At 42.6% G+C, this 15,259-nt stretch overlaps 1 protein-coding gene across 1 annotated transcript in view; it reads left to right on the top strand.

The window, feature by feature from the left end:
- INTS7 (integrator complex subunit 7) overlaps positions 1 to 15,259 on the top strand; it is a 113,854-nt gene that overhangs the window by 53,584 nt on the left and 45,011 nt on the right. Inside the window, exons 9-13 of the mRNA XM_049867985.1 lie at positions 3,367 to 3,501; positions 4,962 to 5,059; positions 6,920 to 7,159; positions 10,385 to 10,522; positions 12,502 to 12,708. Coding sequence (XP_049723942.1) covers positions 3,367 to 3,501; positions 4,962 to 5,059; positions 6,920 to 7,159; positions 10,385 to 10,522; positions 12,502 to 12,708 — 818 coding nt within the window. The remainder of the gene's footprint in view (positions 1 to 3,366; positions 3,502 to 4,961; positions 5,060 to 6,919; positions 7,160 to 10,384; positions 10,523 to 12,501; positions 12,709 to 15,259) is intronic.

Here is a 15,259-nt window from a genome sequence, read left to right as displayed (position 1 = left end):
AGTAATAGGTGATTCTGCGTGGTCCGTGTCAGTTGGCTGAACATACGGTAATAGGTGATTCTGCGTGGTCCGTGTCAGTTGGGTGAACATACGGTAATAGGTGATTCTGCGTTGTCCGTGTCAGTTGGGTGAACATACGGTAATAGGTGATTCTGCGTTGTCCATGTCAGTTGGGTGAACATACGGTAATAGGTGATTCTGCGTGGTCCGTGTCAGTTGGGTGAACATACGGTAATAGGTGATTCTGCGTGGTCCGTGTCAGTTGGGTGAACATACGGTAATAGGTGATTCTGCGTGGTCCGTGTCAGTTGGGTGAACATACGGTAATAGGTGATTCTGCGTGGTCCGTGTCAGTTGGGTGAACATACGGTAATAGGTGATTCTGCGTGGTCCGTGTCAGTTGGGTGAACATACGGTAATAGGTGATTCTGCGTGGTCCGTGTCAGTTGGGTGAACATACGGTAATAGGTGATTCTGCGTGGTCCGTGTCAGTTGGGTGAACATACGGTAATAGGTGATTCTGCGTGGTCCGTGTCAGTTGGGTGAACATACGGTAATAGGTGATTCTGCGTGGTCCGTGTCAGTTGGGTGAACATACGGTAATAGGTGATTCTGCGTGGTCCGTGTCAGTTGGGTGAACATACGGTAATAGGTGATTCTGCGTGGTCCGTGTCAGTTGGGTGAACATACGGTAATAGGTGATTCTGCGTGGTCCGTGTCAGTTGGGTGAACATACGGTAATAGGTGATTCTGCGTGGTCCGTGTCAGTTGGGTGAACATACGGTAATAGGTGATTCTGCGTGGTCCGTGTCAGTTGGGTGAACATACGGTAATAGGTGATTCTGCGTGGTCCGTGTCAGTTGGGTGAACATACGGTAATAGGTGATTCTGCGTGGTCCGTGTCAGTTGGGTGAACATACGGTAATAGGTGATTCTGCGTGGTCCGTGTCAGTTGGGTGAACATACGGTAATAGGTGATTCTGCGTGGTCCGTGTCAGTTGGGTGAACATACGGTAATAGGTGATTCTGCGTTGTCCGTGTCAGTTGGGTGAACATACAGTTTCGTCTTTCTTTTGCGTAGTTTAAAAACTAACACGTCTGTGGCTGATTGATCTCGACAAGGGCACCGTGACTGTTCAATGGGGAAAGAATTGTCTCTTCAGCAAATGGTGCTGGGACAACTGGGTCTCCATGTGCAAAAGAATAAAGTTGTACCCTACCTTCCACTCTGTATGGACATTAACTCAAAACAGATCAGCAGCCTAAGTATTCGGACTACTGCCAAAAAACTCTCAGAAGAAAATACAGGAGTAGAGCTTCAGGACCTTGTTTTTCATGGTGGGTTTTTAGGTGTGACACCAACAGCACAAGCAACAAAGAAAAATAGAGAAATTGACTTAATCAAAATTAAAAACTTTTGTGCATCAAAGGACCTTATCAAAAAAGTAAAATGACGACTTGTGGAATGGGGATAAGTGTTTGGTAACCATACATTGGATGAGGTTTTAGTACCCAGAATATATAAAGAACTGCGACAGTTCAGGAGATGGCAGTGAGGGCATGAAGAAATGCTCACCGTTGTTAGTCGTTAGAGAAATGCAGTCAGAATCACAGGAGGAGCGCTTCATAGCCACTAGCGTGATTACAGTCAGAACAGTGGAAACTAACAAGTGTTATCAGTGGCAAGGATGTGGAAAAATTGGAACCCTTGTACGTTGCTTGTGGGAATGTAAAATGGTGTAGCCGCTGGTTTGGCGGCACCTCAAAAAGTTAAACAGAAAGACCATGTGACCGAGCAATTCTTCTCCTAGGGATACACCCAAAAGACTTGAAAGCGGGGACTGAAACAGATGCTTGCACACCAGTGTTCATTGCAGCATTATTCACAATAGCCAAAACATGGAGACAACCCAAATGTATGTTAACTGGGAGATGAACAGATAAACAAAATATGGAATATACATGCAATGGAATATTGCTCAGCCCTAAGGAGAAATGAAGCTCTGAGACATGTTATACATGCTACAAGGATGAACTCTGAAAACATCATACTGAGTGAAATCACAAAAGGACAGATACTGTGTGATCCCATTTGTATGAAATATCTGGAAGAGGCAGTTGCACAGAGACAAATTTATTAGAGGTTACCAAGGGTTGGGGGCCAGGGGAGTGGGGAGTTCTTGCTTCAAGGGTATTGAGTTTCTGTTTGGGGTGATGAAAGGCATTTTGAAATAATGGTGATGGTTGCACAACAGATGAATGTAACTAATATTACTGAATAGTACACTTAAAAGTGGTTAAAATGGCAAATTTAATGTTATATATACTTTACCACAATAAAATTAAAAACAGACAATAAAGCTGATGCTTTCACCTAAGCTAGTATTTCTAGGTTTAGCCACTAACGAGTAAGATGACCATCTTCACCATATAGCCTGGAATAGTCTTGGTTTGTGCTTGTTGTAATTATTAACAGTGTCTCCTTCACCCTCAGACATATGGTCGCCTTTGGTATGAGAGACAGGATTGAAGTTGACCGTGAATCATGGAAACATAAGCAGGGAAAGGGAGACGGGAAGGAGAGACTCTTCCAGGAAGTTAAACCAGCTTCATTCCTGTGACCAGTTCTTGACACTCACTCACTCGGAACTGAGAGCTTCTCTAATGTAATCGGAATACTCACAACACAGCCTTACATTGCAGAATTTCACATGTGATTTTAAAAACTTGTTGTACGCTATAACATAGAACTTAAAGTATAAAGCGTAAGAGTAGGGCATCACTAACACGTTTTATGACCTTCATGGCAAGAAAGTTAATAGTTTGGGGCTTTGATTTCTTCTGTAGAAACAAGATATTGAATCAGATGATCCTACAATCCTTTCCAAGTCTCAAGTACTGAATTTCTTAAATAAACTTTCTGAGGTATGAGTATAAAATATATATGCCAGCAATTTGAGATGGAAAAAGTAAACTTAAAATTTTTGGTTTCTCTTTTCTCTTGCTGTTTGATCTAAAAAGAGCCTGTAACGGTATCCATTTTAGTCAGAATCCATTTTTACTCCCAAGATGCCATCTGTAGTTGTCTTGGCTTCTGCACTATTCTTAGTTTTTACTCATAGTTTTATGGGAAGGTTTGATGCTGATTGTAGTTCCTAATCACTGTGCTGCGATTGGCTCATGTCTGTCCTAAGTCCCTTGACAGGAGAAAGCGAGATGGTGACCTGTTGATGGTGGGGGTAGAGGCAGAACATTTTGGTAAGATTTATTGTAAGGATTTTCTCTTGAAAAGTAGAAAAATGAACTTAGAAGCTAAAATTTTTTTAACAGTGTAAGTAAATTAAAATCTGTGCTGGTTTTCTGTAGGAAATGCGGGTTCTTCCCCCAGATCCTTGGATTTGGTCAAATTAGCCCACGAGTGCTGTTACCACAACCACAGGGGCATTGCAGCTCATGGAGTGAGAGTCCTAACTAACATCACTGTCTCCTGTCAGGAAAAAGGTAAGTTTGGTTAAGACTGATGCTATGAGCAAACTTGGGTTGGAGCTTAGGTAGAATTCTTTGTGTGTTGGTTTTTTAATCCCTTATTATTTTTAGCTTGTGTGCTCTAATCTGTTAGTTGCCACCTTCCGAAGTGCTCTTAACATGCTCTCTCAAGGCTACTTTTTGTGAACATTTTTAAAAAATGAGGATTTTGGGAGTGGGATTGTGGACTCGAAAGGTTTTGTGGAGCATTGCCCGTTTCTTTGCACTGCTTACCTTATGTTCTTGATGGAGATTGCCATGACTCTGCCCCTCTGGTATCAGACAGCCTGTTCACACATACAAACACCTGAAAATCTAGGAGAAGGTAAGTTTAGGTTATAAAGGTACTCAGATAAGTAGTTTCACCAAAAGGCAAGTGAATTAACAGAGCAATGTGAATTAAATTTGCACAGAATTTATCTCTAGGTATCTGTAAGCATTAAAGTGATTTGCATGATTAGGGAGGAAGTACAAAGAAAATAACGCACATATTTTATTCTGGCATCTTTGACTTGAAAAGTTCGTGTAGATGTTCAGAAGCGTGCAGTGCTCTTTGGACAGCCCATCTGTTCCCGTGCTCATTTTGGCCTTCATGAAGTGTCATCAGCTCAGCCCTGTCTTTCTCCGCCAGCCTTTAGCACTGCCAGTTCCTAGTACCTGTTTTTCCCTAGCACCCTGACTTTTACTTGCCTTTACAACGTTTGTCAAGCCCTGCGCTAACTCAGGAGACGTATCTTTAACTTGTATGTTGATTCTGATTTAAAAAATGAATTTTATTTTTGGCATAGTAGTGAGTATTTTCTACTGTGTAACAGAAGATGACTGTATATTCAAAGCTGACATATATTAAATACAGTTACCTAATACAGTCAGAACTTTCTGGAACCTTTAGAGAGCTTTTAGTCCCAAGATAGTGACAAGATGTTGTAATGGTACTATACATGGGACCTCTAAAGGATTCATTCTGTATGGTCAGATTTAAACACTAATGAAATTAGGTGGGGTTGTCATTACTTCCTGAAGGTAGTTCAGGTTTCATTAGAAGCTGGAAGTCTTTACATCCTAGGTAAAAATGGACCTGTGTAATTCATGTCTGCTTAGGGAGATTAACACCTACCAAATCGCGTGCTTTTCCTAGTGTTTTCCTTAGCTAGGTTGGTGACACTGTTGCAGTTAGTCTTCACTTACAGCTTTAGTTCTTGATTTAATGTGCATATTTTTATAATCTTCAGTATAGTAGTGGAAATATACAAGTTTGAATACAGCCGTCACATCGCAGAAGTAGAAGTACGTCTCACATCTGTCTTTTTAAGATTAACTTTATGCATTCAAGTGTTTCCTATATCTTAGGCCTCTTAATTTTTTTCTTGTGTGTGTGTGTGTGTGTGTGTGTGTTTAATCCTCTCTGCCTGACCAACTTAGTATTTTTCCCCTAGACCTTTTGGCACTGGAACAAAGTGCTGTCTTTGGCCTGGAAGCCCTTCTGGTACTTTGTGGTCAAGATGACAGTGCAGGTGCTCAAGCCACTTTAAAGGTGAGAACATCACTTGTTTTCATACAATGCCTGTTTTCATTGTCTGAATGCTCTCACCACACCATTTTTACAGTACCAAATGAGTTGAGCCTTGAAAGAGGGTAGAATTTCAGTACTTGGGAAAGATTGTTTGACCCCGAGAGTACACTCTTCTAAAAGGCTTGAAAGCAGAAATGTACCTGTTATTCTGGAAGAATGGTGAGTAGCCGACTGGCTGGATGAAACAATAACAGTGACATTGGAAAAGTCGTTTGCAGCTTACCATGGAGGGTATCAAATATGCTAAGGAATTTGGACTTGATGCTACAGGTAGTGAGGAAATATTAAGATTTTTGAGTAATAGATGTGCTCTTGACTTTTGGTGTAATAATTGTTGCTTGATGTTCTTGAATGCTTATTTATGCATGTCTTTCAATCTTTACAACAACCATACAATGAAATATATCCCCTTGGGCACAGTAGTTAAAGTGTTCAGTTGCTAACCGAAAGGTCAGCGGTTTGAACCCACCAGCTACTCTGTGGGAAGATGACACGCTAGTCTGCTCTCATAAAGATTTACAGCCTTGGAAACCCTATGCAGCTGTTCTGCTTTGTCCTATAGGGTCGCTATGAGTCAGAATTGACTCGATGGCTGTGGATTTTGGTTTTAAGGCTAAAGGACATAAAGTAACTTGCTCAATGCCATCCAGCTAATAGAGACAAACTGAGCTTCAACTGTGAGTCTAGCAGACCTGAAAGTTCATTGTTTTCCTGACACCACAGCAAATTGACATGGTTGTAATATGAAGGATGGATCAGTGGGCATGTGTGTTCAAAAGATTGGAACTAGGGAGCAGTTTATATTGTGGTAGAGTAAATGGAAGGGAGTTCCAGAAGTGGACACTGGAGAGTCGGCGGAAGTGGACGCTGGAGAGTAGGCGGAGGTGGACGCTGGAGAGTCGGCGGAGGTGGACGCTGGAGAGTCGGCGGAGGTGGTCGCTGGAGAGTCGGCGGAGGTGGACGCTGGAGAGTCGGCGGAGGTGGTCGCTGGAGAGTCGGCGGAGGTGGACGCTGGAGAGTCGGTGGAGGTGGACGCTGGAGAGTCGGCGGAGGTGGACGCTGGAGAGTCGGTAGAAGTGGTCACTGGAGAATTTGCAGAAGTGGACACTGGAAAGTTGGTAGAGGTGGAAATGATTTAGCAGCCAGCTCTCTATGTAAGGTGAGAGGCCTTCTGAGTTTCTAGCATTGGTGACTGAGATAATAGCGAAGCCAGTACCTAACAGAAGCTCTAACAATTTCACTTGAGAAGAAAATTGGAAGCCTCTCCCTGACTTGAGTGTGTTTAAGAGTCTCTGAGGGTGTCTTTTCTAAATACAAGCTCTCAGTTACCCCAACACCTCTCCCCCTGCCAAAAAAAAAAAAAGTTCATAAAGTTTGAGTTGGGCAGAGCCCAGGAAACTATATTTTTATTAGTATCCTGGGTGATGCTGGTATAGGTAGTTTAAAAACCATTTTAGAAAGTAGTGAAAATGGTGATATTTAATTTGGAATCTGTTTACCTCATCAGCATTATTTTTTATGATTTTATCCTCAAGTCTTTATTGGTTTTTTTTTTAATGCTTATATTGAAATCAGTGATACGTGCTCCTAACTTGGTGTTATTTTAGTTTTAAACGTGGTGCACGTGGTGCACTTTGCAAATCTTAACATGGGATTCAATGCCTCAAGTGTTACTTAATGAAGAAAAATGTTAATGCCTACAAAAAGCCTTATCCTTGATTTTTGCCTCAATAACTATACAAAGTTCTTTTTTGAAAAAACTTCACTTAGCGCCTTCACAGTGTAGAGAATTGACTAATCTATTTTCTTTTTCATGTGCAGATTGCTCTTAATTGTATGGTGAAGCTGGCCAAGGGCAGGCCCCATCTCAGCCAGCCAGTGGTTGAGGCCTTGTTGACGCAGTTGCACAGCGCCCAGGACACTGCCCGGCTCCTGATGTGCCATTGTCTGGCGGCCATCGCCATGCAGCTGCCAGTGCTGGGCGATGGGATGCTCGGGGACCTCGTGGGGCTCTACAAGGTGACCGGACAGTCCGCCACAGACAAGCAACAAGAGCTTCTGGTAAAGAGCTCCCTTTTGAATGTGCTGTGAGTGAGTGGGGTTGGTCTAGTTGGAGTTACTTTAAGAAGTCAGTACCACTTAGGTTAAAATAATTATCTGAGACCGACAACCACAAACAGTTTCTAGTTATGAAACATAATATTCAAAATAGTGCTGAAGTCAGAATAGAGTTTTGAAAAAAAAAAACACGAGCATTTTACTATCTTCACATTTGATTTAGAGAGCCCAGTTTAGTTCAGATCTGAAACTGTTTTCTTCCTAAGACCTGTCAGGGCAGCTTAGTGTAGCCAAAGGTTGTGGTCTCATATTTTGTTCATTACAAAGACAAAATGAAAATGAAGATTTTTTTCTCTTTATACAAAGCAAACAAATAATGAACTAAGCCCTATTTTGTACTTCAGAAAATAGAAGTTGAAGACCTAATGGCAACAGTGAACAAAAATTGGACCAGGACCTCTTGATCTGTTCAGGATCCAACTTGGACTTCTGTGCATGTCTGGAGTTGGGAAAGGTGGATGCTTTAAAAAGAAACAAGCTGTGGAAGCTGTAATAATGTTTAGGTGATAAAGCTCTCCAAGGCTTAGAATGGGCCACATTCTAAATTGGCATAAATTACACTTAAGCCGTATGTTGGCCACTTCGTATTGTTTTAGTTCATCTGAGTTTAGGGCTTGGGAAAAGTAAAATGGATGACTTATCCTGCCTGTTTTACATTTAGTCCTCCAGAGGCACTGTCAGAAAAGGTTTCCCTGATGATTCATCATCACATGGCAGTGGTTGTGGGCGTGACGTCATGAGGGTAACACAGATGTGTCTCTCAGCCTCGAAATGCTAAGAGGCATTTAGCCAAATTTATTTTTTATTGAAGTGGCATTTTGAACTAATGTTCTTACCCCTTTTTTGTTCACTTTGAGACAATTTTTAACTATGAAACATTGTTTTAAAAAAAATAAAAGGAATTATACAGTGAAGACTCTTGCATCCATCACTCAGCTTAAGGAAATTACTCCCTGGTGGTATTCCCTCCCTTCTCCCAGACGTAACACTGTCCTGAGCTTGGTGTTTACCATTCCCATGCATGTTGCTATACTTTTATTATATAAGTATATATCCCTAAGTAATATGCAGTAGCATTTAGCATATTTTTTAGTTTATGTAAATGTTACACTACATGGCATCTAAGAAGCCCTTTCGGTGCAATGGTTAAGCACTCAGCTGCTGTCTGAAGGGTTGGCAGTTCGAACCCACCAGCTGCTGCTCCGGAGAAAAGACCTGACAATCTGCTCCCGTAAAGATTGCAGCCTAGGAAACCCTATGGTGCAGTTCTACTCTGTCATATGCGGTCACTATGATCAAGAACTGATAGTATTGAATAAAGAAGTCCAAGTTGCATGGAAGGCATGGCGATAAACAAGGCTCCAGAAATTGACAGAATACCAATAGCGATGTTTCACCAGATGGATGCAGTGCTGGAGGTACTTTCTCATCTATGCCAAGAGATTTGGAAGACAATTACCTGGCCATTTGGTTGGAAGAGATCCATATTTGTGCCCAGTCTGAAGAAATATGACCCAACAGAATATGGAAATATTGAACAGTATCATTAATATCACGCGCAGTGAAAACTATGCTGAAGATCGTTCAGGAACAGGTGCAGCAGTATGTCGACAGGGAACTGCCAGAAATTCAAGCTGGATTCAGAAGAGGACATGGAACCAGGGATATCATTGCTAATGACAGGTGGATCTTGGCTGAAAGCAGAATACCAGAAAGATGTTTATCTGTGTTTTATCGACTATGCAAAGGCATTCAACCATGTGGGTCATAACAAATTATGGATAACGCTGCGAAGAATGGGAATTCCAGAACACTTAATTAAGCTCATGATGAACCTGTGTGTAGACCAAGAGATAGTCGTTCGAGCAAAACAAGGGGATACTAGGTGGTTCAAAATCAGGAAAAGTGTGCATCACGGGTGCATCCTTTCACCATACTTTGTATGCTGAACAAATCCAAAAAACTGGACTATATGAAGAAGAACAGGGCATCAGGATTGGAGGAAGACTCATTAACCACCTGCGATATGCGGATGACATAACCTTTCTTGCTGAAAGCAAAGAGGGCTTGAAGCTCTTACTGATGAAGATCAAAGACCACACCCTTCAGTATGGATTGCACCTCAACATAAAGAAAACAAAAATCCTCACAACTGGACCGATAAGCAACATCATGAAAAATGGAGAAAAGACTGAAGTTGTCAAGGATTTCATTTTACTTGGATCCACAGTCAACGCCCATAGAAGCAGTGGTCAAGAAATCAAAGGCCATATTGCACTGGACAAATCTGCTGCAAAGGACTTCTTTAAAGTATTAAAAAATAGAGATGTCACTTTGAGGACTAAGGTGCGCCTGACCCAAGCCATTGTAATTTCATCTGCCTCGTAAATCCATGCAAAAGCTGGACAGTGAATAAGGAAGACTGAAAAGAATTGATGCCTCTTAGTTGTGGTGTTGGCAGAGAATGTTGAGTATACCAGGGACTGCCAGAAGAATGAACAAATCTGCCTCAGAAGAAGTACAGCCAGAATGCTCCTTAGAAGCATGGATGGCGAGACTTCATCTCATGTACTTTGGACATGTTACCAGGAGGGACCAGTCCCTGGAGAAGGACATCATGTTTGGTAAAGTAGAGGGTCAGTGAAAAAGAGGAAGACCCTCAACGAGATGGATTGACAAAGTGGCAGCAACAATGGGCTCAAACATAGCAGAGATGAAAAGGGTGGTGTAGGACAGGACAGTGTTTCCTTCTCTAGTCCATGGGTCGCCAGGAGTCAGAACTGACTCGACGGCACCTAAAGGCAACAACAGCACGGGTCAGAGTCAACTCGAGGGCTTATAAGAACAACATTTAATCTTTTGTATTTTGCCTTTTTTTGTGTGAATTGTCTTTGTTAATACGTGTATCTAATTCATTTCAACGTGCAATTATGTCATTGATTTCTCCATATTTATGAGCATTATTTCTAATTATTTGCTATTACAGACAGTGCTCTGAGTCAGTGAAATAAATTGCTTAGTGAGTTCACAATGATAAATTCATAAATGTTACTGGAAAACATTTTATTCTTTTTGATGGTCTTGAATTATTTTTTCTCTCTTTTGGGTAGGTTATCCCTGACATTTGATAGAATTAATATGATTTTCTTACTTCTTGCTTGCTGTTAGGTGAGTTTGGCTACTGTGATTTTCGTAGCCAGTCAGAAAGCATTATCTGCCGAAGTAAAAGCAGTGATTAAACAGCAGCTTGAGAGTGTATCTAATGGATGGACTGTGTACCGGATCGCCAGACAGGCGTCCAGGATGGTGGGTACTATCCCTGTGGGTAGGCTGGGTTGGTGGAAAGCATCCAGGATGGTGGGTGCTATCCCTGTGGGTAGGCCGGGTTGGTGGAAAGCGTCCAGGATGGTGGGTGCTATCCCTGTGGGTAGGCCGGGTTGGTGGAAAGCGTCCAGGATGGTGGGTGCTATCCCTGTGGGTAGGCCGGGTTGGTGGAAAGCGTCCAGGATGGTGGGTGCTATCCCTGTGGGTAGGCCGGGTTGGTGGAAAGCGTCCAGGATGGTGGGTACTATCCCTGTGGGTAGGCTGGGTTGGTGGAAAGCATCCACAATGGTGGGTACTATCCCTGTGGGTAGGCTGGGTTGGTGGAAATGCCAGGTTAGAAGCCTTAGGTCGTGTGATTTCTAGTCAGAGTCAGAACTGGACGTAAAGGTGGGAATATCTTTTAGTCAGAGATCTGAAAGATGATGAGGGATTTCTAACATACATTAATGACACGTGTTGCTGGTGTGTATCGTTGTCATGGGGAAGTTCTACAGGAAGATGGACAGTCTGAACTCTTCTCTGGCTGCAGGCTGTGTGATCTGCCATTTGCCCTGTGTCCTCGTGAGGAGGGCTGCCTCCCGCCCTCTGTCCTCCTCTGTCCCCGTCTGTCAGCACTCCCCACCTCTTACCTTTCTCTCCCCAAACTTACCCTCCGTGGAAATGAGATTGCACATACTCTGCCTTCTCAGCCGTATGAGAAGTCTGACAGTTTATTAATTTTATTAGGAACCGTGGAGCTTGGGGAGAAATACAGAAAGGAAGGAGACTGAGGGGCATTACTCTGTGATCGAGGCAGGTGTCCTCAGTTTACAGTGTCTCAGCTGGAGAGGAGTGCTGTTGGCAGGACAGTTCATGATTTGGTGCGGCCCTACCCTTCCCAGCATTGCAGGGTCCCCAGGCATGAAGTGGTGCCCCCTCCAATATGCGGGTGCCCTCACCACAGTCACTGTGATGAGCAAACTCCAATTTTACACCTTTCCGGACACCCCGAGGTGGAGGCCAGTACTGCTTCTCTTGATAATTACTTATTGGACCCCCCCCGCCACACGCACACTCAGTAGCTTATCCAAAATGACATACAGGCAGTCTGCCGGTTTATGAACGAGTTCTGTTTCTAACCGCCTTTTAAGTCAAATTTGTATGTAAGTCAGAACACTTAGGTACAGTTTGTATCTAAGGTCAGTTAGACAAAGGTTTGTCTTAGTATATGGTGTACCTTTCTATGCATAAAAAAAATTAAACACTTCCAGATACACCAAAACATGTTTTATATAATAATAGTAATGCTTTGATCGCGTCTCAAAGCAGTGCCCGTTAGTTATTATGAACTGTTGTATGTAGTTCAAATTTTTGATATAACAGCCTTTACAGGGTTAGTTCGTAACTACCGGTCGTATGTAAGTTTGATGTTTATAATCTGGGGACTGCCTGTACAGTGAATACTGTATTTTTACGCAGATAACTTGAACCACCTACGTTTGTTTGCCAGTCATGTCTGCCCCCCTCCCCGCAAAGTATTTTTGTAAGCACACTATGTTAGTTTTTTTTTTTTTTTTTACAACATCACGTAAAAAAAAAATTGGCATAGCAGTTCTTACAGAAGTACCTTGTGGGGGGTGGGGGAGGGTATAGTTGGCAAGCAAACATAGAAGGCACGTGCTATTTGCATGAAAATGCAGTATTTTTACTTTCTGTACTTCGGTCTAAAATTCTAGACTTGGGTTATAGCTAATTTCATTTATTTTCTCTCTGGTTGGAACTGTTTAATAAAGAACTTCAGGCATTGTGTTACATAAAAGCAGTTCATCATATTTTCTCTGAGGAAATCTTCAGACTGAGTCTCAAAGAATTACATAATATGAGGAATGATTGCTAAAACTTATCCAAGGTTCGGGTTTATCTTTAGCTGCCGCATCCGCTTTTTGGGGGCTCACCGCGCGCCTCTTCTTTTCCTTTTTCAGGGTAACCATGACATGGCCAGAGAGCTTTATCAGAGCTTGCTGACTCAGGTGGCCTCAGAACACTTCTACTTTTGGCTGAACAGTTTGAAGGAGTTCTCCCAAGCAGAGCAGTGTCTCACTGGGCTGCAGGAGGAGGATTGTAGTTCAGCGCTTTCTTGCATTGCTGAGTCTTTAAAATTCTACCACAAAGGGATTGCCTCCCTAACAGTAAGTCCTCTTCCTTCTCCTTTGCTGAGGAGAACTCCTGTGAGAATTGTTCCCCTTCTCCTTTGGGATTAGCCTGTCTTAACTGCCTTGAGAAACTTTCTGAACATGCAGGGATTGGTAAGTTTATCACTTTGTGTTCATGAAGTACTGGGTACCAACTAGGAAGACAGTGGCTCAGTCTGTGCAGAAGGATTCGTGGTGCGGAGATCAAGCTCTTCCCTTCCCAGGCTCTGGTTAGTGAGACCCCAGCCGGGTGGCACCACCTTCGGCATAAAACCCCACCCCTGCTTCACCGTTCCAGCTGCTGACTGAGAAAATAGGGTTGTTGCCATGTCAGCGAAGAAGTGGCCATCAGGGGTGGCTGGTGTTGAGACTGTTACCCCTCGGCGACGCTTGATCAGGGGTGGCTGGTGTTGAGATTGTTACCCCTCGGCAACGCTTGTCTCCTCCAAGTTACCAGGCAGCAGTGAAACGTAGGGGAGAGCAGATCCTTAACATTTCTGATGTTCCCTTGAGATTTGCCGTGTGTCAGGAACCTGTTCCCTGAAATGAGCACTTTTTGTGTTAATTCAAGAGCTTTTTGCCTTTAAAGGTAAAGAGTTTATATAATCAGCAGTTAACATTTTTTAGATATCACACAGCTTTTAGAATTATATATATTTAGATGGGGGTTTAAAACTTTTGATAGATATTTATATGTGTTTACCACACATCTAGAATATTTTTAATGATGGGCTCTTCCCAAAGAAATGCTTCAATGTAGAACAAAGAATAAGCAGATGTCACCCAAGATACAAAATACTCAGAATATTACGGGGAGCATAGTTTTTGAAGTATGGTTTTTTAAACTAGGATTGGCTGCTGCTTAAAACAGGAATACAACCCCCTCTCTGTCTTAAAGGCACCATGACTCCATGAATTCTTCCCTCTTGATTATTCTAGAGCCCTGGTGGCACGGTGGTTAAGAGCTCAGCTGCTAACTAAAAAGTCAGTAGTTAGAAACCACCAGCCACTCCTTGGAAAACACTACAGGGCAGTTCTCCTCTTCTCTAGGGTTGCTGTGAGTTGGAATTGACTTGATGGCAATGGGTTGATCATTCTGGGAAAAGATTGTTGTTGCTAACATCAGGTTAATTAATGCCTCAGAAAATCACAACATCCAATTGTTGGTCCAGATCACTAGAACTGTTCCGTCTTCCAGTTTTTGTGGGGCAGAAGACTGTTTATCGTTCGGTTCAGTAAAAGCAGTAAGAACTGAAACAGAGGCTCACAGCAGGGCAGATAGGATTGATTTTATGAAAAATTCTGTTGACATATTTAGTAGTCTGTCTTAATGACTTGTGTGGTTTGTGCATTTAATGAGGCTTGGCAGTAATTAAGGACTGAACTCTGATGTAGGAAGAAAGCACTTGAGCGGCAGGCGTGAGGTCCTTGTCTTAGTCTCAGCTCTGCTGCCAACACAGTGTGACCTCAGGCAGGCCATTGAGCCTCACACGTTCCCTTTTGAACCTTATTGAACAGATTGCAGGTACTTGCTATGTGCCAGACACGGGGCTTGGGGATACACAACACAAGAAATGTTTCTCCACCTGAGAGTGGAGGGAGGGTGTTATGATCCTTACAGTCATTTTAAGCTTCCCACATTTCTGATGGTAGTGTACTATCAGTGTTTTTTGTTTGTTTTAAGATTGCTTTTAAAAAATCTGTTCACTTGGGAAATGTGGCTTTGGCAGTAGTTTTCTGTCCTTTTAGCTGAGTGGGTGTGAGCCTGGGATGGCCTTTTACTCCCTGATGCATGAATGATGTATACCTGAGATAGTACAGCTATAACAGTCTTGCCAAAAAGCAACAAACTTAATAGAAGTTCAAAATTCTGTGCTTACGAGGATCCAGTAGTGACACTGGGTGTTTAATTTCCCAACGGTGATTAATGATAGACTTGTCTCAGGAATGAAAATTAAAAAGTGTTTACGTTAGTGTTCTATATAAGGGTCGCTATGAGTCAGAACCGACTCAACGGCAGTGGGTTTGGTTTTGGTTTTATGCTCTGTGTAATAAATAACCCCAGATTTAGTGCCTTAAAACAACACCTATTCTTTATTTCACAGTTTTCGTGGGTCAGAAGTCCTGACATGGCTTAGCTTGGTCCTCTGCTCATGGTCTCACAAAGCTTCAGTCAAGATGTCGGCTGGGCCAGTCTCATCTGAGGCTTGGGTTTCTCTTCTGAGCACCTGTAGTTGTTGCCAGAATTTATTTCCTCATAGCTTTGGACCTCCTGGGAGCTTGCCTCTTCAGGGCTAGCAGGAGAATCTCCATCTTCTAAATCCTCTTTTAAAGCGCTCACCTGATTGGGTCAGGCCCATGCAGATTAATTTCCCTTTTGATTAACTTAGAATCATCTCGTTGGGTACTTAAATTACGTCCTTAAAATGCATCATCCATGTCATACTCCGTTGGAATTCTTGTGGGGTGAGAATCACAGCAGCCTGCTTAGCATTCTGCCCACAATGGTTTCTTTTTTATGTTTCTTGATTTTGTTGCTATTAAATAA

Source organism: Elephas maximus, chromosome 24 (assembly GCF_024166365.1).
Source record: "Elephas maximus indicus isolate mEleMax1 chromosome 24, mEleMax1 primary haplotype, whole genome shotgun sequence".
In the NCBI taxonomy this organism is placed as follows: domain Eukaryota; kingdom Metazoa; phylum Chordata; class Mammalia; order Proboscidea; family Elephantidae; genus Elephas; species Elephas maximus.
Note: the sequence above shows the minus strand (reverse complement) of the source record. Positions and strands in the feature narration are given on the sequence as shown.